The sequence below is a fragment of the Sesamum indicum genome, linkage group LG12 (genome assembly GCF_026168435.1).
Source record: "Sesamum indicum cultivar Baizhima isolate 11 linkage group LG12, ASM2616843v1, whole genome shotgun sequence".
In the NCBI taxonomy this organism is placed as follows: domain Eukaryota; kingdom Viridiplantae; phylum Streptophyta; class Magnoliopsida; order Lamiales; family Pedaliaceae; genus Sesamum; species Sesamum indicum.
In genome coordinates, this window is record NC_142668.1 from 13,388,444 (window position 1) to 13,410,289 (window position 21,846).

General features: G+C 36.6%; 5 protein-coding genes and 1 long non-coding RNA gene across 6 annotated transcripts; 2 read left to right on the forward strand and 4 right to left on the reverse strand.

Moving 5' to 3' along the window:
- Positions 1–2,295: 2,295 nt before the first annotated feature.
- On the forward strand, positions 2,296–5,925 carry LOC105174917 (syntaxin-52). Its single transcript, XM_011097172.3, has 6 exons — positions 2,296–2,439; positions 3,229–3,447; positions 4,264–4,469; positions 4,574–4,674; positions 4,799–4,843; positions 5,559–5,925. The coding sequence occupies exons 2-6, from the start codon at positions 3,230–3,232 to the stop codon at positions 5,688–5,690; spliced, it is 702 nt and encodes a 233-aa protein (XP_011095474.1). The 5' UTR covers positions 2,296–2,439; position 3,229; the 3' UTR covers positions 5,691–5,925.
- Positions 5,926–7,038: 1,113 nt separating this feature from the next.
- Positions 7,039–11,683, forward strand: TAFII59 (TATA BOX ASSOCIATED FACTOR II 59). Its single transcript, XM_011097173.3, has 12 exons — positions 7,039–7,352; positions 7,471–7,557; positions 7,768–7,869; positions 7,955–8,072; positions 8,277–8,380; positions 8,463–8,600; positions 8,676–8,771; positions 9,285–9,409; positions 9,532–9,664; positions 9,884–10,009; positions 10,558–10,669; positions 11,191–11,683. Exons 1-12 carry the CDS (start codon positions 7,227–7,229, stop codon positions 11,562–11,564), a joined length of 1,641 nt encoding a protein of 546 aa, XP_011095475.1. The 5' UTR covers positions 7,039–7,226; the 3' UTR covers positions 11,565–11,683.
- On the reverse strand, positions 10,236–11,278 carry LOC148784875 (uncharacterized). Its single transcript, XR_016063015.1, has 2 exons — positions 11,138–11,278; positions 10,236–10,887 (listed from the first exon to the last, which is right to left on the reverse strand). It is a non-coding gene; the product is annotated as an uncharacterized LOC148784875 (long non-coding RNA).
- A 1,077-nt stretch (positions 11,684–12,760) lies between the features above and the next one.
- LOC105174919 (cell division protein FtsZ homolog 1, chloroplastic) lies at positions 12,761–16,597 on the reverse strand. Its single transcript, XM_011097174.3, has 6 exons — positions 16,069–16,597; positions 15,462–15,561; positions 14,994–15,223; positions 14,242–14,409; positions 13,688–13,921; positions 12,761–13,291 (listed from the first exon to the last, which is right to left on the reverse strand). The coding sequence occupies exons 1-6, from the start codon at positions 16,321–16,323 to the stop codon at positions 13,052–13,054; spliced, it is 1,227 nt and encodes a 408-aa protein (XP_011095476.1). The 5' UTR covers positions 16,324–16,597; the 3' UTR covers positions 12,761–13,051.
- A 154-nt stretch (positions 16,598–16,751) lies between these two features.
- Positions 16,752–19,036, reverse strand: LOC105174920 (V-type proton ATPase subunit e1). The gene is made up of 4 exons (XM_011097175.3): positions 18,879–19,036; positions 18,468–18,611; positions 18,158–18,205; positions 16,752–17,108 (listed from the first exon to the last, which is right to left on the reverse strand). The coding sequence occupies exons 2-4, from the start codon at positions 18,563–18,565 to the stop codon at positions 17,042–17,044; spliced, it is 213 nt and encodes a 70-aa protein (XP_011095477.1). The 5' UTR covers positions 18,566–18,611; positions 18,879–19,036; the 3' UTR covers positions 16,752–17,041.
- A 993-nt stretch (positions 19,037–20,029) lies between these two features.
- Positions 20,030–21,569, reverse strand: LOC105175155 (putative long-chain-alcohol O-fatty-acyltransferase 5). Its single transcript, XM_011097502.3, has one exon. The coding sequence runs from the start codon at positions 21,266–21,268 to the stop codon at positions 20,195–20,197; it is 1,074 nt and encodes a 357-aa protein (XP_011095804.1). The 5' UTR covers positions 21,269–21,569; the 3' UTR covers positions 20,030–20,194.
- Positions 21,570–21,846: the final 277 nt, after the last annotated feature.

The following is a 21,846-nucleotide window of genomic DNA, read 5'->3' on the forward strand; positions in this document are numbered from 1 at the left end:
TTCAAACCCTCGACTCTAAGTCATAGAGCCTCAATTTTTCCAATTAAGTTACACTTCATTGATAATCGAAATAATTAGTATTAATATTTAAAAATATTGGATAGTATCTTAATCAAAATAGATGTCGTCAACAAATGAATACTGTCGTAGTTCCTTCCACTTAATTAATAGTATAAATTTTAAAGCCTATGTATTAAATAACATTGATAGTCTTCGCACATATACTTATGTACTTAATTTTTCATGACCTCATTAGTATGCAATAAATTAATTTATGAGCATAATAGTATGATTGAAAATTTTATCTGGTGGCATACTATTTATTGGCTTGGTTAAATGTCATTTTTAGAAAAATAATAAAGTTAGGCTCAAATACATTGGGTGATTAAGGCTCTAGATCAAAGTCATAAATACTACCCTTTTAAGAAAATTGGACCCATCCAAAATTCATGATATGAAAGACTAAAATTGCAAACATTGGCATGAATTTTTCACAAGATTTTGAATATTTTGATTGGTCATGGAATACAAAATTCGAAACTTGTAATCCTTTGTTCTAAAATGGTCTTGAAATTGGGGAAACTGGACACATTTAATTTCATACTTTATAAAATTTTAAAAATGATTTCAAAATTTAAATCATCCGACACAATTAGTCCCCTTATATTATGTAAAGTAGATGATGAAATATTGAGACTTTTTCACAATGTTTGGTTTTGTGTTTTGGCCCATGAGATGGGCCAAAACACAAAACCTTGTTTGTTTTTGTTTTTTATTACTTTTTTTTATTATTTTTTATTTTTTTCTTAACATAAATATATATATTATATTTCATTAACAAACAAAATACTATATATACATACACATATATATTACTAAATATATATATTAAAAGACATGATTTGACAATAAACAGTAACTTCTGTCTCCAAAATCCCAACATCAAACCTACACCACTTATTTTACATTATTTTATATTATATCAAAACACAAATCCAAACATACCATCTATCTCAAAACACATATTTACTTATCTCTACTTTTCTCTCTCTATTTTCAAAACACCAAAACAAAAACATCCAAAACATTAATTTCGGAACTGTTTTGAGAATTTTGTAAAGCAGATAACTAAATGGGTCCAATTTTATTATCATTTTAAAAAATCTAGTAAAACATATGACTAAAAGCATAAATTCTCTTATTTTATAAGATTAAAAGTGTAATTTTGTCATTTTTTGATATATTGTTCATTATTTTTAATAAAACTTTCAAATTACTTTTTGTTACATACAATATTATATGGGTTAAAGGAAACATAACACCATCTATCGTCTTTGTTGAATTGATTGTTATGAAAATTGTTTATATACTTTACAGATTTTTTAGCTTCTCATTGCATGGGATAGTTACGAAAATTGTTTGGAGATCTCAGTAGTAGAATGGGACTTCTTATACCACATTCGTAATGTTCGGGACTAAAATGAATCTAACTCTATTTTAAAAAATATTTGTTATAAATAGGATAATTACACTATATTTTTATAAAAATCGGTAGAATTATACATAAATATTTTGTGATTTGATAAATTATATTTAGTATTCACGACGTTCATTTATGTCATTTTTATCGAATTTGTTAATATTAACAAAAAGATAAAATGAAAATTCATATTTGTCCTAAATTGACTTATTATAAAATTGATGCATGTTAAATATCTTTTTAATCAAACTGTCCTTATAAGGTGAAGATATACCTCAACAAATGTATTAGTGTGTAAAGATGCGTAAAGGATACTTTGATCATAAAAGATTTGTTTAATTTGTAATAAGTTCATCGGAGTATATTCAATTTTTTTTTATATTAATATCAACACATTCGATGAATTTAATTGATGGAGTCTATTTATTAAGATGAAACTAACGTCTTAATTATTATGTATTTACAAAAATTTACATATAATTAGACGAAAATTCAAGAAAAATGGTATAATTATACCAATACCAATATACAGCTAAAGTTTGTGTTTCAGTAGATGAATTTGAAATTACGTTATGAATTTTAGAAAAAGATACACCCCTGTGCGATACGGCGGCGTTTGGTGACTTTGGTCCCTTGAAGACCAAGTCGGAGCAAGCACAATTCTCTTCGACCTTATAAAAGGGGAAAAGGAAAAGGGAAAAGAAAAAAAAAATGGGTTGAAATCCATACTTTATTAGGGATATAAGCTGTCCAGCAATATAAAAAGTCGGAGCAATAATTTGTCGCGTGGTAAAGGCGTCCATTAGTCCGGAAATTTTTTGCCGGTAGCTGGTGGCGCGTTCTGTCGAGCCCCATCGGAAACCGTTCCGCAAATTCAGTCTATCGATAGGCACGCTGTTCTGTTCCTGTTTGTGACGAGTCCTACAATTCCACAATTCTGATCGCCGATTTTCGAGAAGGTAATACAAATGTTCCTCACTTCTCCTGCAATTATAGGGTTCTTGATGGCACGCATATATGATGGAACTAATATGGAAGTCGTTTTTTTCGGTGGCGGGGGTGCGGTGTATGTTTCAATTTTTGCGGTGGAGTATTTGGTCACTTTTAATTTAGATGCCTTTCTTGTGCGATTATGGCTTCAAAGGAGTACCTCGTCTTGTCGCTGAATTTCGGAGAACTGGGCTAGATGTGTGGTTTTCTTTGGTTCTTTTTAATTTGTTAAGACTTTTTTGTATTTGGTGTAATTTTGAATTTCTATGCTGCTTATTGTTTATATCATAAGGATCTATTGCTGTGTGATTTACCAAGGGGTTATTCGCAGTATTTGTATGATATGGCCAATGGCTAAAGATGTTTCTTGCTTTGAGTACTATTATAATTATTCAAAAGGTTTTGATTCAGGTAGATGGATGGTTTCTAATTATGCAGTTCCCGGATTGTTGTTTTATATTTCAACTTCCTCTCTTGCTATCTCTAGTTTTTTTTTTTGTGTGTGTGTTCTTGATAGTTTGAAATAACCTTGCAATATGCAGACAGATGAACTTTAAGGCCCTCTGACATTGTTAATTGTTATGATCATGTTAGTGGTGGGATATCAGATAATACATGTGTCATGCATAGCATGTTCTCCTTTTAAAATTAAACTTTGATTATCTGAAGATTATGGGACTGAGTTTATATTAGTTTTCTAGCTATTAATTGTATAGATGATTCAGTTGTTGAAATTGCTCTATAATTGTTTTCGGCAGAATGGCGGCTTCTGGAGACTCATGGGTGAGGGAGTACAATGAAGCTGTTAAACTTGCTGATGATATCACTAGCATGATATCTGAAAGGAGTTCATTGCCTGCGACTGGGCCAGAAGCGCAGAGGCATTCATCTGCCATACGGAGAAAAATAACCATACTGGGAACCAGACTGGATAGCTTACAGTCTCTTTTGTCTAAACTTCCTGGGAAGCAATCCTTGTAAGTTACATAATTGAACTCTTCAATTAAGATTTCAGATGTAACTAGGTTCGAATTTGCTTCCTTGAAAGCTTATTTGGAATTCTGATATAAAATTAAAAAGGTGAAGGAAGAAAGAACTATAATATTGCACCCTTTATTAATTAGGACTTATGAACCTAGCTTAAATCACATAATCTACCAGTGGTGGCTGGTGGTCTGGAGTTGAAGTCAATATCCAGCCACCTCATAGCTGGAGCATCGCCCTAGGCCACTTCATGATTTCTTAAAGTCTTCCTCCTTGAATGTGATCATGAAGATTTTGGGGTTGACATTCAGAAACAAAGGTCAGGGACAAGAGAGGTTAAGACTGAGAAGTTCTGTGAGGAGGAAAACAAAGGACATCCAAGAGCAAATGGGCTAGCTGTTCAAAATATAAATGAACAATTACCTGATGTGATGGTGGTAGGGAGCGAGTATGAATAAGGAATGCACTGTAATATACTTGGTTTCTGGGGCCACTTGTGGTTTATATTAACAAATAGAGTGATAGGCGATTAGAGTTATGTTTCATGCTTTCCTCAACCTAGAAGTTAGATTTAATGGCTTAGCTCGACGTTTTAAATTTTCTGGTAGAGAATCACAAATTAACATATTCTATATAATTATGTCTATATATTTATTAAGTGCTCCAAAATGATGCAACTCTTAAATATTTAGAGTTTTTCTGCTTCTAAGACCCAATAGTTCTTCAATGTCACGTAGTACCTAAACTTGGTTCTTTTTTTTACAGTATATTATTCTTGACATGCTTTTTAACCTGCTCCATGCATGCAGGACTGAAAAAGAAATGAACCGTCGTGCTGACATGGTTGCAAACCTGAGGTCAAAAGTAAACCAGATGGCTTCTACTTTGAACATGTCAAACTTTGCGAATAGAGACAGCCTACTCGGACCAGAAGTAAAGCCTGTTGATGCCATGAGCAGAGCAAATGGACTTGACAACCAAGGCGTTGTTGGTCTTCAGAGACAAATCATGAGAGGCTAGTTGCTTGTCTTTGAAATAGAACGTTCTTTTGATTTTCATTCTGTAACCTACAGTGTAGCTTTTATGTTGTTTATCTTTACCATTTTAGTTTCATTGCAGAACAAGATGAAGGTCTTGAGAAATTGGAGGAGACAGTCATAAGCACCAAACATATTGCGCTCGCTGTGAATGAAGAGCTTGATCTACATGCCAGACTAATTGTGAGTTTTCTAGTTTTTGGTTTCATACTTCACATGCCTACTTCTGTTACATCCCGCAATGTAGTTGTTTGTCATCCATATTGTGTTTCTGTCATGACCAGGTTCGTGTTTGTTTAATGTACAGGATGACCTGGATGAACATGTTGATGTTACAGATTCCCGACTGCAGGTGAGTGTTATTTTTATAATATTCCCTCAAATCATACAAATCCGTATGCCAATGGTGAATAATGGTTTGGACGAATTTTAATGAAACTAGTAGACTGTTAGATTGGAGGATTTGCATACAATGATTTGAAAAGATTCTGATATGGAATGGATCTTGGATTGTGGTAATTACCTCTCAAATCCTAAAATGCAAGAGATATGCTATATTAAGTTAAAATCCTTACATCTCAAATCCCAAAATGCAAATGGAATGTTATAATATGTTCATCTTTATAGAGAAGTTTTGACATTGACATAATATCTAATGTCTGAGCCACAAACCTGAGGTTATTCCTTTCCTAATATGTGAAACAGAGAAGTGTTAAATTAAAGCAAAAGGAGGAGTTGTTCAGAGAGACACCTTTAATATAGATTCACGTGATGGTGATTGTTTAGATTGGTTTTTCAGATCTCATTGTTTTCATAGCAAATAATATGCTCTGGGATGTGATTGGCAAGTATGTTGCTGTCAAAACGCATAATAATTAACAGTCATCAAAATCCAAGTACTACGACACATCTCTGTTGCTTGCCCCCCCATCTTGATGTTTAATTTCTAAATCTTCACCTAAACCTTTTTCTTGATGTTTAGTTTCTAAATCTTCACCTGATGCTTTTCTCTGCAAGGCTATTTTTATCTTACGTTCTTTCGTTTCTTCTCCTCCTAATGATAACAGAGAGTGCAGAGGAGGCTTGCAATACTGAACAAACGGACAAAGGGTGGCTGCTCTTGCTTGTGCCTGATGTTATCAGTTATAGGGATCGTTGTGTTGGTCGCTCTTGTATATATGCTGATCAAATATCTGTAATCTTTGAAGGAATGGAATTGGAACCTTTAATGTCTGTCTGTCTTGAATTGATGTTTACTGCTTTTAGTAAAGAAGAAAGAGTGGGAAAGCAGGAAGGCGGTGTGTCTTCCTTGGATTTGAGTTTTTCCTTTGTTTGCCATATTGTTTTGCCCAGTCCTTGTATGTATATATTTGATTGCCGAAAGCAACTTCCGCACGGTTGTCATAAACCCCATTTTGAAGTTTTTTTTTTGCAGTTTTTGAGTCAGAAAAGCATGTTTTGCTGAGTTGATTGTATTAGTATCATATTTGGTTTGTGCTGTTTGTCAATTACTCGAGGATATTGTTAAATTAGTTGCAGTCAAGAACGGGGTGGTCTCTGTTAAGGTATGAGGATTGCTTCTCCTATTACTTGTCTAGATTCTAAGATGGATTGCATCACAGTTTTATTCATAGACTGCCTTGTGAATGAAGGTGGTCTGATTAATTTGAATCTTCTTGCGAGCGACACACTGCTCTAATCAATCTCTAGAGCAACCTGCAATTACCATCTCCAGGAATCAGCTTCTATTGTCGTTGTTATTCCTCAACAACTAGCGAAGTCGAGCGTTGCAAATATATAGCCGCATTAACAAAGTCTCAGACAAGTAGAATTTTCATACAGTTTTAATCTCCCTGATACAACAATATCCCCAAGTAATCGGAAACAACACAGACCATATATGATAAATGCAATCAACTCAACACAAATTTTCCTTTTCCTCAATAAAAAACACAAGGTAATTCGAGTGTTCAACACCCATCAAGGGAGGTGATTCGCACCAACAGACCCAATTCTATCAACATAATTTGGTGTCAATGTGCTTGAAATCACACCAGAAATATAAAAATTGAAACTGTTTTGGATTACCCTGGGGAGTTCCCTGCAGTATGTTTCCTGAAATTTGACGAGGTGGGTAAAAGATTTGAAAATTTATAAAAAAATTGTCTACTTAATTCAGAAAAAAAATCCATAAATAGTTTTAAAAAAATAAGTAAAATTATAATTTATAGTTCATAAAGGCTTTTGGTTATGCAAACTTGACGACGAGTAATGAATTGGACAACTGTTAAAATTAAAAATATTAGTTATTTACAAAAATAATAAGAGACATAAGTAATTGTGCTAAATTTCATAGGAGCTTTGTTGTAATATATTTATTTATTTATTGAAAATGGATATTGGTGGCAATTACACATTAAAAAGGATAAAAAGAGGATGAATAAACGGGCTTACCTTTTTTTTCTTTTTTAATTTAAAACTTATATTGGTCTGGTCTGGCTCGGCCCGTCCTAAATTAGACCCTACTCTCGGTATAAAAGTACAGTAAAAGCTGCTAAAATAAAAACCCAACCCTAACTGTAATTTCCCCCCAATTTGAGTTCATGCATACACTTTCTCATGCGCTAGAACGAGGAGAAAATTGAATTGAGTATGATATCAGCGATTTTCCGTACTCAATCGCATACTTATTGACCTCGTAATCCAATTTTTCGGGAAAATTTTGAAATTTGGAGATGAGCATAGTACCGAAAGAAACAATTGAGGTGATAGCGCAGAGCATTGGCATCACCAATTTATCCCCCGATGTGTTGCCTGCTCTGGCTGCTGATGTGGAGTACCGCGTTCGCGAAATCATGCAGGTCGTTATTTCCTATTTACATTTTTCTAATCGAATGTACTATGTTTGCTGTTACTCTGAAACATACAGTTTGCCTTGTGTTGAAGAAATTACGTATATTTGTTTATTCTTTGTTACAGGAAGCAATCAAATGCATGCGACATTCGCGGAGAACTACTTTAACTACGGACGACGTTGATAGTGCCCTTGGATTAAGAAACGTCGAGGTAATATTTGCCTTTTAGTATGGATGCTACCAGTTCTTTTCCCCTTATGCAATTATGTGTTAATGTTGCCCTTTTCCGTTTGTGATTGCTTTGACTTATGGAATGTGTTAGAGCCTTTTGCTATTTTAGTGTGTATTTTCTTGGTTGCTGGTTATATATGGTTTGTGTGTTTGGTGATTGTTGTTTTTGATAATGAATCAAATCATTCAGCCAATATATGGATTTGCTTCTGGAGACCCATTGCGGTTCAAAAGAGCTGCAGGGCACAAGGACTTGTTCTACGTTGAAGATAAGGATGTGGAGTTCAAGGAGGTACGCAATTTGGGTTTTATTTCATGGAATTTTAGTAAGAGTTATAGCATGTGTACCTACAGTTTTTGGTTTGATGCATTTTAAGGTGATTGAAGCGCCGCTGCCGAAGGCCCCGTTGGACACAGCAGTGGTTGCTCACTGGTTAGCTATTGAAGGAGTTCAACCTGCTATTCCAGAAAATCCTCCTCCTGAAGCTCTTCAGAGTAGCATGCTCATGCTTTATATCTTGATTCTAGATCAAATGCACAGATGCACACATACACTGAAAAATGAAGGAATAAGTTGTTCTCAGTCCCACCTTTTCCTGCTGGAGGAACCATACGTGTCTTTGTTTCAATGCATGTATATTCCTTCTGTTTGCCAGCTCAAGATTTATTTCATAAAATGATTAATTTCTTCTATGGCAGCACTATCAATGCCCTCTGATAACAGAAAGACTGAGTTTAAAGATGATGGAGTACCTGTTGACATTAAATTACCAATTAAGCATGTACTTTCACGGGAACTTCAGGTACTGCTGACGTCTTATGTGTTTTCCTTTATGCCTGCAAAAGAACACATTATGTCTAACAGATCCTGAGCTGGTGGTGCAGCTTTACTTTGAGAAGATCACTGAGTTGACTGTGAGTAGATCTGAGTCTCCTCTGTTTAAAGAAGCATTAGTCAGCTTGGCAACTGACTCGGGGATCCATCCATTAGTTCCTTACTTTACATTTTTTGTTGCTGATGAGGTAAATATAAGTGATTCTCAATCTAGACTAATACAATAATATCGGAGGTTGAACATCAATGTTTAACAATGGCAGGTTTCTCGCAACCTGAATAATTTTTCTCTCCTTTTTGCTTTGATGCGTCTTGTCTGGAGCCTTCTTCGAAATCCACATATACACATAGAGCCATATGTAAGTTATTTTTTGCTTTCATTCTTTACTCTGGTTCCTTCTCAATATGTATGTGTTTCTTATTCTAAACTATGTTGAACTTTTTTTTCCTCATGATTTACTCCTTTCTCAAGTTTACTGATAATCTTGTAGAGTAACACAGTCTTCACTTATGATGTGCTAGGTGTGAATAGTTGTGTGCTTGTTGAAACTCTGCCCCTTGTCCTTTGTATTGAGTAAATCAGGCTTGTGGATCTTATTGGGTTTCATATTTATGATTGTCCTGGCATATTAAAGCCCAGATGTTTAGATTTCAATGAAAGAGGAGATAAGTAATGAATACCTGGTTGGCACATTGGTCATGCTACCATTTGATCTTACACACTAGTAGCTTGTGGCAAAGTCATCCAAAGGCAGAAAACTGGTTGCATGAGCAACCTGATTTTGGTAGATTTGAAAGTTTGTTAGCAAATGTGCTTTAGCTTTATGTTTCAATAGCATTTTTTCTAATTACTCATATCTAATTTTAATTAGCTGCACCAATTAATGCCTTCGGTGATGACTTGCCTCGTTGCTAAAAGATTGGGAAATAAATTCTCCGACAACCACTGGGATCTTAGAAATTTCACAGCTAATCTGGTTGCTTCCATATGTAAGAGGTGAGAATTCTTCATTCTTAATTGCAACCACATAATAAATGAAATAAATGACTTCTTGGCTTTTCTCCTGACAATAAATTTGTTTCTTAAATTTGATTTCACTTTACCATGCAATTTTGCAGATTTGGCCATGTTTATCACAATCTCCAGCCACGTGTAACCAGGACGTTGCTGCATGCTTTCTTGGACCCATCAAAAGCTCTCCCTCAACATTATGGTGCTATTCAAGGCCTAGCAGCCCTCGGGCCTAATGTGGTACTTCCTGCTTCCTTCATCCCTCTCTCTGCACATACACTCAGTTGTGTGTGTATGTGTATGCCGGACTTCATTTGCATGCATGTTTGCATCAATGTGTTTGCTTGTGTGCGCGCTTCTGCTTGTTAGTTAACTCATGTGCACATATGTACATATCCTCTGTCTTATATCTATCATACACAATGGTTAGAATGGCTTCTAAAACAAGCTACTGGCCAGGTTCGGTTGCTGATACTTCCCAATCTAGAGCCTTATTTGCGGCTTCTGGAGCCAGAAATGCAACTAGAGAAGCAAAAGAATGAGATGAAGAGGCACGAAGCCTGGCTTGTATATGGGGCGTTAATGGTAACATATGCTTTGTGGGACTGTGCTCGATTTTATCTATCCATTTCACTCTGATCGAGGTTTCAAAACCAAAAGGCAAAACAACTGTCATCCATTGTTATCTTGACCTGAAAAATCTGTATTATTACTCATGAAGATAGTTCATCCAGGGATAATATCCTAAAATTATGAGTAGAATGTCCAAGGGTGAAGAAGGGGATAAACATGATCTAAAATAACATCAACATCAGGGAAGGTAGTTACTTTAGCTGATCACCGTTTAGATCAAGAATTACCATCATTAGAAAGTTCATTAACATCTGCACACCCATTTCATCTTATTTATTACAAACTGGCTTCAGACCAACAACCAGCTGAATTTGATGTAGAGGCTTTCAGCCTGTGAAGTCCACTTGCTATGTAATGAGGCAGTATTATATCCCACCACAATAGACTCATTTGAAAAGACTCAGTTGTCACTAATAGCTTCAATCCTTTTTATTGTACAAACATGGTTTTGTCGTCTTGGTTCCATTGTAATCTGACTGATGAAATAATGCTCTTCTTAGCGCGCAGCTGGTTTGTGCATGTATGATCGGTTGAAGATGCTACCTTCTCTACTGTCTCCACCTGCACGTACTGTCTGGAAGAGTAATAGCAAAGTCCTGACGACGGGTTCAAGTATGATTCTCTTAGTCATGTTTCACTGCTTACATGAAAATGTTCAGTACCTTTTTCTTTATATTTATACATGGGTGGTGTTGAGGGATAGCGGAGGGGGCTGTGGATGGAACTAGAGGGCATCCCTGCATTCTTGTAATGCACAGCCCTTGGCAGCTTTATAAGTACATGCATTACCTGGTCAATTTCCTTCATGTGCTATTTGTTCAACAGTATTCCTGGCATTTGGAAAGCAAAATTTTCATCAGGATGTCTAAGATCGACTAGGCCAAATGTTCAGAATTGGATGGGTTTATGTATGTATTTTCTAATGACTGAGACTATGTTTCAGAATGGTATTCTGAATTTGAAATTGCAAGCTACATAACTTGAAGTTGTATGAGTGGGGACCTTATCATAAAATATCTCACCACGAAGGCTAATCATTGATGCATGCTTACTTGGCAATTTGTGAAGTCAGAATTTTACCTTCTGTCAATTATGAGATTCTGATGCTTTCATCTATTTCCGACTTGTCAAAGATAAGCGTAAAGCCAGCATGGATAACATGATGCACCAGCCTCCATTGAAGAAACTAGCAACAGACAGTTCTGTCGGAGTAATAACCCCGAACTCACTGCCGGCGGACATGCCAGGAACTAGCAGTGGATATTCAGCAAATGTTGGGGCGGACTCTAATATGCAATCATCAAGGCCTTTAACAAATAACAACGTGCCTGGGTCAAGTGGCAGAAAGGAGATTGTTGGTGGCCAAGGACTGAAGCAATCAGCTACTCTTGATCAGGCGTGGAAGGAGGATGCCGATGCTAGGCATTTGTTACCTTTGTTGTATGAACATTTTGGTGAAAGCATGCTCTCCTTTGTACCTTCACCTGAGGCAGCTGTATTCTTATAATTTTACTCTGGCCTGCAGAGGGAAAAGCTATATCGTAGAGCTCTAAGTTAAATTGTGTACTCAAATAGTACTCATGTTGGTTAATTTCTCTCAGGACAGTGAAAGATATTTTTGCGTTCTCTCTCTCTCTCGTTTTGGAGTTATTGGGGAATGAATACCAGCACGACGAAATCACAACTGGCGCACACATTTCTTGAGAAAAAGAATTATTAGCATATTAAAATGTTATCCCGGCTTCTCTTGCATTACGCCCTCTGCTACGGGACATTTGATGTTTCTTTGTTATTTGAATAAATTACAACAAATTTTGGGTAAAGTTTTTTGTAATTATGAATACTTTCTCATTATTTGTAATATTATAAATATTTTTTTTATATGTGATGAAATTATATAATTTTGAATTATCAATTTTGTTTTTGTTATAATTTTTTAATATAAAACTAGAAAATTATTAAAAAATCCGAATAATGTGGATGGAAATTTTTAAAAAGTTATTTACTTAGTTCACAAAAAAAATCATAAAATTTTAAAAATAAATAAAAATATAATTTTTAGACCGAAGAATATTTTGATTAATTTATTGCATAAAATAAATGAAAATCTAACAGCGATTAACAGATTCAGTTAATTGTAAGACGACAGTTAAAATTAAAAAAATATTAATAATTTTTCAAATAGTAAACAAATAATTTATAATTATATCATATTCCAAATCAACTTGTTCTAACTTGCCCTTGTTATCTCCAGTTCTCGAAGAAACGCCTTAACAAAGAATTGGTCCATTGGACCTGATATGCGCTCCACATGAGCAGACACTTTGAGTTCGTTGGGGCCTAATAATTTAGAATTTTTAATTGCAGGTTTGAATTGTTGTTTGTAATTAGACTTTAAATCTTGGCGATCTTCGATAAACCATAAAAAATTTGACAGTCTAAAGTAAAGGTACAATGTCCTCACTATAAGAATCTTGGGCGATGACAGTAGTTATGTGATTAGACTTAAATTTTTTACCACTGCCGGTGAATAGAATTTCAGATCGATTTACAAGTGGAGTGTTTATGAAGTGCCATTCTTCCTTCCTTTGTTCTATCCCACTTCACTCGACATTTCTATTGACCTGGTTGCAGGAGGAAGCACAGGCAAAATTTTCTGGTTCCATGCACAACATAACTGAAAGCTTATTTTAAGTCAGTACCTTGTACAAAACCCTTGCAGCCTTCTTATTTTCGAGGAAAAGAGAACACATCGGTATGGTGGTTGAAATTTATGCACAAGGAATATTACATCTTTTTCCCGGTGAAGATAGCTGTGCTCCTAAGAGGCCTACCTTTGGCTGTGATCTCACGTTGACATACACAAGCTGAAAGGGAGAAAGAAGTTGCAGATGAACAGATAATGTAAGAGATCTTCATAGCTATATGAAAATGACCCCTCACCCCTTGGGAATAATGAATGAAGAAAAGAATGAATGGAAAAACAAAGACCGGCTAGAAAAAGAGGCTAGATGATGTTGATGAACTGAGTGAGACTGGAGGCTTCTTGCTGTCTAGGTTCCCTGTAATCTTATCAGCTAGCTTTGCTCCCATTGGGTCGGTCAGAAAAGTCTTCTGAGTTGATTGAGTAAAACCAGTTGCGATAAGGGTAACATGGATTTCTCCGTTGAATTGCTCATCCACAACGGCACCAAATATAATATTGGCAGAAGGATCTGCTAAACTTGTAACAACCTGGGATGTTAGTAAGAACAAAAATAATCAGCAAATAATTGCACATATATTTCACAACATTAATTTTTATTTTTTTGGCTATGATGCTTTCATATGTCTTGACTATTAGGGAACCATAGTGTTCCGTGGGCCTGCATTGTTTGTCAATCACCAGTAAATTTTTGTTCAGCTGTGCATTCGGGTAAAAGATGGTTCATGCAGCAAATAAAGGTATTCTCTCAGGGGTGTGAAGAAGAAAAAGCTGCTAGAGAGATCGGATGCAGGGTGGTGATTGTGAATCCACAAACAAATAACTCTATCCAGAAAGTCAGTTAAAACGAAAAATATTCAAGTAATTCTGGTGTGATTTTTCAAATCCGCAAACAAAAGAAGAAAAGAGAAAAGGCACCGCAATACCTGAGACACCCTATTCACTTCTTGCAGAGTTATATCCTTCCCTCCAGTAATATTGTATACAACTGCAGTAGCTGACTGAATTGAAGAGCCAATTAGAGGAGCCAAAGTTGCTTGTTCAGCCGCTTCTTCAGCACGGTTCTTGCTAGAGGAAGTACCCACTCCAAGGATTGCAGTACCGGAATCCTTAATGACTGCCCTGACATCTGCAAAATCCACATTTACCAACCCTGGTATCTGCAAATATAAGAATGCTCAATAATCACACAACTGGTCTAAAATGTGAAGGAATTTCAGTTACATAAACATAACTGAGGAAGGAGGTCCTCACATGAGACTTAAATAAACTTTTGAGAATATTTAGTTTCACTCAACCTCAGAGATGGGGACAAATCTCCACTTTAATACTGATAACTGATTCACACTTCACATTTAGTTAGGTTATGCATATACAAGCCAGAGCGAAAGAACTAGCCTCTGGGAAATATGAGAAAGCTTGCCGTAAAGCAAAAGGGAATTGTTGATGAAGCACTAAAGATTTGTAGCAGCACACTCACATTGATTATATCTGATATCCCTTGAACACCCTGACGGAGCACATCATCCGCTAGAAGGAAAGCATTTCGAAGGGAAGTATGTTCATCAGCGATATCTAGGAGACGATCATTTGGAATAATTATAAGTGCGTCCACGTTTTTCTGGAGCTTTTCAATTGCTTCAAGGGCCTGAAACAATATCAGGTACAGATTAGAAGAATATTAAGACTTTGAATAGTTAAAGTTCAACAGATTGAAGATGAGTCCTTCAAATTCCCAAAGTGCACTTCATAAGAACAAGAAACTAGAATGAGAATATGAATGTAACAGGGCGAACATTAGCCCCAAAACAACAAGAGAACAATGAGTGAAGATTTGGACTTTCAGGTTCCATCACTCCATCACACTGTAATGAAACGTGTTTTCATTGACACATTTCCCCATCAAAATCTACTGATACCTCAGGAAGACTAGTTGGATATAGCATTTAGATGTTGTGAATTTTGTATAACATCTTTCTTTTTCGGAAGTTCCAGCTTCCTTAGCAGGACAAGTTGGATGGAGTAAGAGATAATTGTAACGAACCTTTGTCGAACCTAGGAATATTGCATAAATTTTCATCTAACAATTTGTACCCAAACCAGAGTACATGGTTTTGGTTGAACAAGAACATAGTTCTTTATCTGATTCGGGAGGAAGTCCACACTCCAAATGTTTTTGAGAAAAATAATAATGAAATGTTCGCTGGTTCTTTAAATAGAAATATCACCTACCTGAACAGATCTTTTACCCCCTTCAAAGCTGAATGGATAGGTAACAACACCAACAGTTAAGTACCCCGCATCCTTTGCTACTTGAGCAACAACAGGGGCAGCACCAGACCCCGTACCCCCTCCCATACCTGCTGTTATAAACACCATATCTGATCCCTTTAGAGCATTTGCAATGGCTTCCTTTGACTCCTCTGCAGCCTGTTCCCCTAAAAGTGGGCTGCCTCCAGTACCTGCATTCCAGCAAGCGTTTAATGTTAAAACCATCATGAAGGGACTGTAATATCATGCACAAATTCAACAATCTGAAACAGTAAGACCATATAGTCAAGCTTTCCGAGTTCTGACGCATGAGAACTATACATCATTATTAAGTGACATATGGTATAATTTATTTTCCATTATAAATATTGCAAGTTTCAATCTTGAGAAGTGAAAGAAATTAGTGCCACAAATAAGAGAGAGGCAGACCAAGTCCACGAGTCAAAACTTCTCCAATCTGAATAGGGTTCTTTGCTAGAGATTGCAACAGTGTCTGGGCATCTGTGTTTATGGCATAGAAATCCATTCCCTGTCAATCAACACCAGACAAAACTATTGCAAATTAAGATAAATATAACAGAAATACAACAAAATCTTCAGAATGGATTAGAAGAACAAAAGTTTGCCCGAAATCCATGAAATAAAAGCGGATTGACATATTCATGTACAGCGACTAGAAACATGGGGGGGGGGGGGGGGTGTACAGAAACTATAAACTTTCTGAACTACATTGTATTTGGACACACAAAACAAAAAGTAAATTAGACTGCAATGAAGGTCTCGATATAAACAGCGATAAGTACCCTATTAGCATCATTTAAATCTCAAATTCTGTCGGAGTAGATTCTTCACTGTGGCTCTAAAACATAAGCATTATAACAAATCATTGATAAACTTACGAGTACGAAAATGCCCATTATGCGCAGTTTGTAAAGACAACATCTTGAAGGGCAGAATGCCATAACAAGAGGAACGGAAAACAGAGGCATAAAGAACAAAAAAGAAGTTAAGTGGTGGGAGGGTTTTCCGCCGTAACCTGTAAGCCGCTGCCAATCATGCGATTAACGGCATTGTTGCCACCTCCACCGACTCCGACCACCTTAATCTTGGTGGAGCCTGTTGGTATATACGAGCAGTAAACACCGCCCCGGCGTCGTTTAAAATTGCAGAAACTTCTACGACGAGACCTGGAGAAGGAGATACTAGCACGCGCATTTTCAGAAAAGGAGGTCGCTGAAGAATGAGTCAAGACTAACTCAGAAGGGGGTCTTCTGAATCTAAGCGTCGCCATTAATGCAAGTTCTGCTTTTTAGTCTCTGAAAATGAGTGTTTTGTATCTATTTGCAAGTGTTGTTTTGTAGTATCCGGAGAGAAGGGAATCAGATTTGAAGACTAAGATTTTGTTTTATTTGATACTAATTGATACGACATTCAGCCCTCGAAATCCAAAGCAGATTCTTTTTTACTTTTGTCCATCTTATTGCATATGTCTCGAGGGTTTGCACTTTTTCCTGTTCTTTTTGTCTAATGTTGATTCGCGTCGAAGTAAAACATTCAAGATGAATTATCAGATGATTAGGGTTTGCATGAAATATCAAAAGCATGTGCTGAATAAGTAAACAATGCATGCAGCAGTTAGAAGTAGATTGCTGAAGGACAACTTCAAGTTGATAACTGCTATCTTAGGGCCTCAGGCCCAATTTAATTTGTGCAAAGATATGGGAGCGGATAAGATACAAACTATATTTATTTCTTGAAAATACACAAATTAAGATGTCATCCTTCAAAAATGAATAAGAGATAGGAAAATGGGTTTTACAGAGCACAGAGAAAATGGAGCACAATTTTGAGAATAATTTTTAAATAGTTGAAAATTACATACAAATCTGACAAAAGGATTCTGGGTACTATATACCCAAAGATGTTATTGATTGCTCTTTGATTCTCCACCCACAATCAATAATGTAGCTCTGAAACAGGCTTGCTTGCACATGCTTCCCATAGAAATATCATTCCGATTCATTCAAAATGGGAACAATTAGAGGTTTCATCTGTGACAGGTACACAATTGCCCACCTACACATCGATAACATAAAAAATATAGGTTTTTAAGAAAATAACCTGGATGTTTTCTAAATTAGTACTGGAAACAAAAGGAACAACATTGCATTTCTCTAAAAATTAAAAAAAACATATGCATTATGGTCAAAGCAATTTCCCTTCAACCCATGAACAATTCTTCCAATCCGAAGGAAATTTGTGTGATTTTCTAATGACTTCAATAGATAAAATGCTACATGACTTGTTGAGCATGGTTGTTTAATCATCCAAGATTCCAAAGTGATAACAAGAATATAGACCAAGACAAGCTGAAATGAACAGCCACTTGACAAGAGGGGAGAACTAAGCATAATGATATGAGAATCCTGGTGAACAAATTCTTAAAAGAGAAAGCAACAAAGAAAGAAACAGCTCCCATGATTCATAATATGAGAGGAATCAACATCTGTGCAATCTAGCTTCGAACACGGGAAATGTACCCTTTAGATAAATTTGGATAAATAAGTGTGCATGCTTAGAAACAGACTGTGCTCTTACATATGCTAATGTGACTCACATGTTCAAACCCCAGATCTGACATCAATGTCAATTGAGCTTGTATATAAACCCAAAGAAGTTAACAGCTATCAAACAGTAACTTTAAGGGATCAAAGATTCATCTTTAGTGTTCATCATAGTTTCATTAGTTTGTTCTTTCAACACATTGTTTCAATAGTTATTACATGTCTGCAAATTAAACATTTTACATAAGCACCTTAAAAATTTCTGGGATATAAATGTGTAAGTAGGGGACCTTTTTCTTAAGGCGTTTCGAGAGGGAAAATTCAATTGAGGTAAGCTTGCCACTTGGCACTCACACTCATGTATACACTATCTGCTCCTCAAGTGGCAGGGTACTAGAATGAGATAATCTAATTGGTTCAAGTTCACCACAAGATCGTCACATCAGAAACATCAATGATTGCAAAAGCGGAAGAAGGAATGGATTGGGAAACATAAACTTGCATCTCACTATACAATTTTAAATATTTTTCTTTCTTCTTAAACGAGGGAAATGTACTTACATCATCCAACAGCACACCGTTGCTGTAATAATCAATGTCAGGTGTAACCTGCATTGCAGAACAGAATCAAATATATGTGAAAACAGGAGTTTAATCTCTTTGCCCCAGAAAAACCAAAAAAATGTGATTATCACGGATGGAATTCCATTACATATGTAGTCCAACAGATAATTAATCTGATAAAGAAAAAAATATATGAAAGGGTGGACGTGTGGTATGAGAAATTAGTTGCATATTACAAGAAGCAGAACACACAACTCAAGCAATCCGAGAAGAATCTTTCCCAGAAGTGAAAGAAATGTTAACATACAGATTCGCGGAGGGCCCTCTGTTGCAGCAGATTCTGGTGCAGAGTGATGCAATAATCCCAACAACAAGGAAGATTAGCGTAGTCACCAAGAACCCCATCTCCAATTAACGCTATGCCCTCAGACAATATCGACTAACGCTTTACCTGCGAAAAGGATTTTCCAGACCACAAATTAACAAGCAGATCCATCACTACGATTCAAAATTACTACTTTAAGATTTCAGTCATTGCGTAAAACAAAGAGCTGCATATGATGTGAAATATATACAATATGGATTCAACACTTCAATAAGGCGTAGCAATACAAGGGGATCAAGGCATTGACAAGAACCCTAGACATTATTGAGTCAACAAGTAACAGCAAACATACATAATTGAGCAACAATCATGGCGTTAAGAATCCGGAAGTACCTTAGAATCCGGCGACCGGCCAAGCTCCAGGGGAGCACTTGAAACTGCTGGATCCGGCGTCGCTTTGACAAGATTCAATTGTCTTCTCAATGAATGGGATGCTCAAATTGTAACATGATATTCAACGTGCGATTCACCACCAAAAAAAGAAAAGAAAAAGGAAATTATTTGGGCCTCGATTTATTATAAAGGAATGGGCCTATGTGGGTCCTTTTCTACCCTGGGAAGCTTAAATGGGCTTTGCTTATGGCCAGTTTAGAAAGCATATTTGGGCCTCAGTTGAAAATATGATGGGCTTTCAAATCTTCTTTTTGGTGGACTTGATAAGGCCCAAAGGTTGGTTTTAGTTCACAATCCTGTTTTTGGACACTTTTTCACTAGGTAATATATTAACTTTCTGTCTTGCCATGTTACTGACAAATTATGCCTCATATCAATTTCCCTAAGACTACATTTAGATAGATGAATTTACAATGATGGAATTCAAATTCTTAATAATGTATATTTTGTATGCTAACATTAACTTTCACACTAAAAATAAGAAACAGTGTCTGAGACATGTAAAATAGTATATATTTATTTTCAAAAATGGGGTTAATGGAATTGAATTTTTTTTCTGTCCCATTTTACACATACGCTGTATGTATAAAAAATTACATTATCAATTTATTTAAAAAAATATTTTATACACATATCCATGAAACATACAACAAATATTGGAATAAAAAAATTGAATTGGATATGTATTAGTGGTTGTCAAAATTGGAGGTTTTTACACAAGGCATGGCCCCTGGCGTGAAACGAATGTAAGAAGGTAAAAGAAAAGTTGGGGGAGTGAGAGAAGAAGAAAGTGGTTGAGGTGACATACCCCAGATTCAGCCAACAGAAAGAGGGTAAATAGGAAATTGTAGCTACATGGAATCTTGTGATATGCCTAGGAAAAAGCATTCCTTTGTGTCTACACTGCTGTAAACTGAGTGGTCATCGTCATCGACTAAGTGGGATTATTATGTGATAAGCCCGTGGCCCGCGGCCAAATGAAGGATGAAGGAGATGGAAGGGAATAGATTTTTATGATGTGTGGACTGAAGAGCAGTGGGATTTTGGAATTTGGGAGAATAAATGGCCTAGTAAATAAAAGTTTCAGATAGTGGGAGAAGATGTTTTGTTTGTGTTATTTGTGGGCAAATAGGTAAAAAAACACATCATAAATCTCACGGCTAGTCTATCATCATTCAATATAAAAGTAAACATAATCTAGTTTAACAAGTCCCCATTAATATGAGAAGCAATCCCCAATTCTATCCACCACTCATTTATCCTGGCAAATAAACAAGGACTTTCTCTACCATATGCACCCACACTCTCGTCACCTTCTCCTTCACTATTACTCCTATATACCGGAACTCTTCAATCACCCTCACGTCTGCACCGTTCCTCATCAACGGCGGGAAGAACAACCAGAAACTCGTCCCAACCACGAACCCCACCGTCAACGTCCTGCTCACGTACCACGGCAACCGCCATTTCTTCTCAGCCAAAGCCACATGCAATCCAAACTCCACCACCACACAAACGCCTTGGATCACAAAAAACATGGTCATTTCCCATGACGGGCTCGCCCGAGTTACGTACCAAAACAAAAGTTCATGCATAAGACCAGAGACAAGAAAAGCTGCCAGCACCGCTGGCAGTGCCGCCCAGTCCCTGCCCACCACCGCTGCAGCGGATGACCTGATCGGCTTGTACACCGTCTGGCGCAGTATATTGTTGACCGTCAGGTTCCACCGTCTGCCCCAGAACTCCCGGAGGGAGGTCGCGAGATATGGCTCGTCTGACGGGGTTTCGAGCTCTAGCCCCAACAGCGCCTGGACCAATAAACTAGATAACTCAACCAAAATCTCGATCAAGAGAAAGACCAAACAACAATACGCGATCAAAACAATATGGGTGTGAATATACTCCTTGTAATCATACAATATCGAGATTAGCACGGTAGAAATTGGGATTTCAGTGGCCAAATATAGGGGCAATTTCTTGGATTTCCGGGGGCCCGGGGCGTCGTTTTTGGGCTTAATCTTGAACGGGAGAGCAGCAACGGCGGCGAAAACGGGGAGAGATTTCGGGGGGTTGGAATAAAGGGGCCCCTGATCAAAGGCGAAAAGGAGAAGCTTGAAACTGGCAAGCCATGTTATGAAGAAAGCCGTGATGGCAGTTAAGAAAGCGGAGGTCGTATACAATGGAAGAATCGCGAAGACGTAGAAAATCGGGAGAAGAGAAATCAGCCGCCATTTGCCTTTGGGCAATCTTGCAGAAACGAAATGGCAGTAACTGAGAGATGCAATTACTGCTAACCAAACACGACTCAGATTCTTGATTTCACCTTCCATTACTGTGAAGATCTTGATGATCAAATTCTATAGATGAAAGTTTAATCAGTCAAGAAAAGGGAGTATCGGAGGAAGATTCCGCGTGATGATGTGAAAAAGGGAGCGATAAACTGGCCACCGTCCATGTTTATTTTGTGGTTTTTGGAGGATGCATATTCAAATGCTACGATACGGCTTTCCTCAGCCATTGGTGCACGTTCAAACATTGACTTGATTTGTGGGTCTTTGCCGAGGAGCCGAAGTTGATCTTTTTGGCCTACTCTTGTTTGTTTCTTCGCAGAATCTTTACATATATTTCCTAATAACTATCAAAATCGTTTATTTTTTGAAGGACGATATATTATAATTAATTGATATAAATTAATTATAATTATTCTTATCGAATATCAATATCTAGTAAAAATTATTATAATAATCGTATTCTAATCAAATATTGATACCTATTATTACAGTATAAATAATATCCACTATTTAATAAATGCATTACACGTATAAAACAAGTAAAAATCATAAAATCTCAAACTTAGCCAACTAAACTAGTGAGGTTACTTGTCATTTCTATATGTGGAGCCTTTAGG

Excerpts from the sequence above, each read along its gene's own strand:
- LOC105174919 (XM_011097174.3), bottom strand. The coding sequence starts at position 16,323 with ATGGCGACGCTTAGATTCAGAAGACCCCCTTCTGAGTTAGTCTTGACT. Across the intron at positions 15,224-15,461 it reads AGTTTTGACTCGTGGACTTG|GTACTGGAGGCAGCCCACTT; the intron begins GTCTGCCTCTCT and ends GCTGGAATGCAG. Across the intron at positions 13,292-13,687 it reads AAGTGAATAGGGTGTCTCAG|GTTGTTACAAGTTTAGCAGA; the intron begins GTATTGCGGTGC and ends CTAACATCCCAG.
- LOC105175155 (XM_011097502.3), bottom strand. The coding sequence starts at position 21,268 with ATGGAAGGTGAAATCAAGAATCTGAGTCGTGTTTGGTTAGCAGTAATT.
- LOC105174917 (XM_011097172.3), top strand. The coding sequence starts at position 3,230 with ATGGCGGCTTCTGGAGACTCATGGGTGAGGGAGTACAATGAAGCTGTT. Across the intron at positions 3,448-4,263 it reads CTTCCTGGGAAGCAATCCTT|GACTGAAAAAGAAATGAACC; the intron begins GTAAGTTACATA and ends CCATGCATGCAG. Across the intron at positions 4,470-4,573 it reads TCAGAGACAAATCATGAGAG|AACAAGATGAAGGTCTTGAG; the intron begins GCTAGTTGCTTG and ends GTTTCATTGCAG.
- LOC105174920 (XM_011097175.3), bottom strand. The coding sequence starts at position 18,565 with ATGGGGTTCTTGGTGACTACGCTAATCTTCCTTGTTGTTGGGATTATT. Across the intron at positions 18,206-18,467 it reads AGAGGGCCCTCCGCGAATCT|GTTACACCTGACATTGATTA; the intron begins GTATGTTAACAT and ends TCTGCAATGCAG. Across the intron at positions 17,109-18,157 it reads ACGGTGTGCTGTTGGATGAT|GTGGGCAATTGTGTACCTGT; the intron begins GTAAGTACATTT and ends ATCGATGTGTAG.
- TAFII59 (XM_011097173.3), top strand. The coding sequence starts at position 7,227 with ATGAGCATAGTACCGAAAGAAACAATTGAGGTGATAGCGCAGAGCATT. Across the intron at positions 7,353-7,470 it reads GCGTTCGCGAAATCATGCAG|GAAGCAATCAAATGCATGCG; the intron begins GTCGTTATTTCC and ends TCTTTGTTACAG. Across the intron at positions 8,073-8,276 it reads TCCTCCTGAAGCTCTTCAGA|CACTATCAATGCCCTCTGAT; the intron begins GTAGCATGCTCA and ends CTTCTATGGCAG.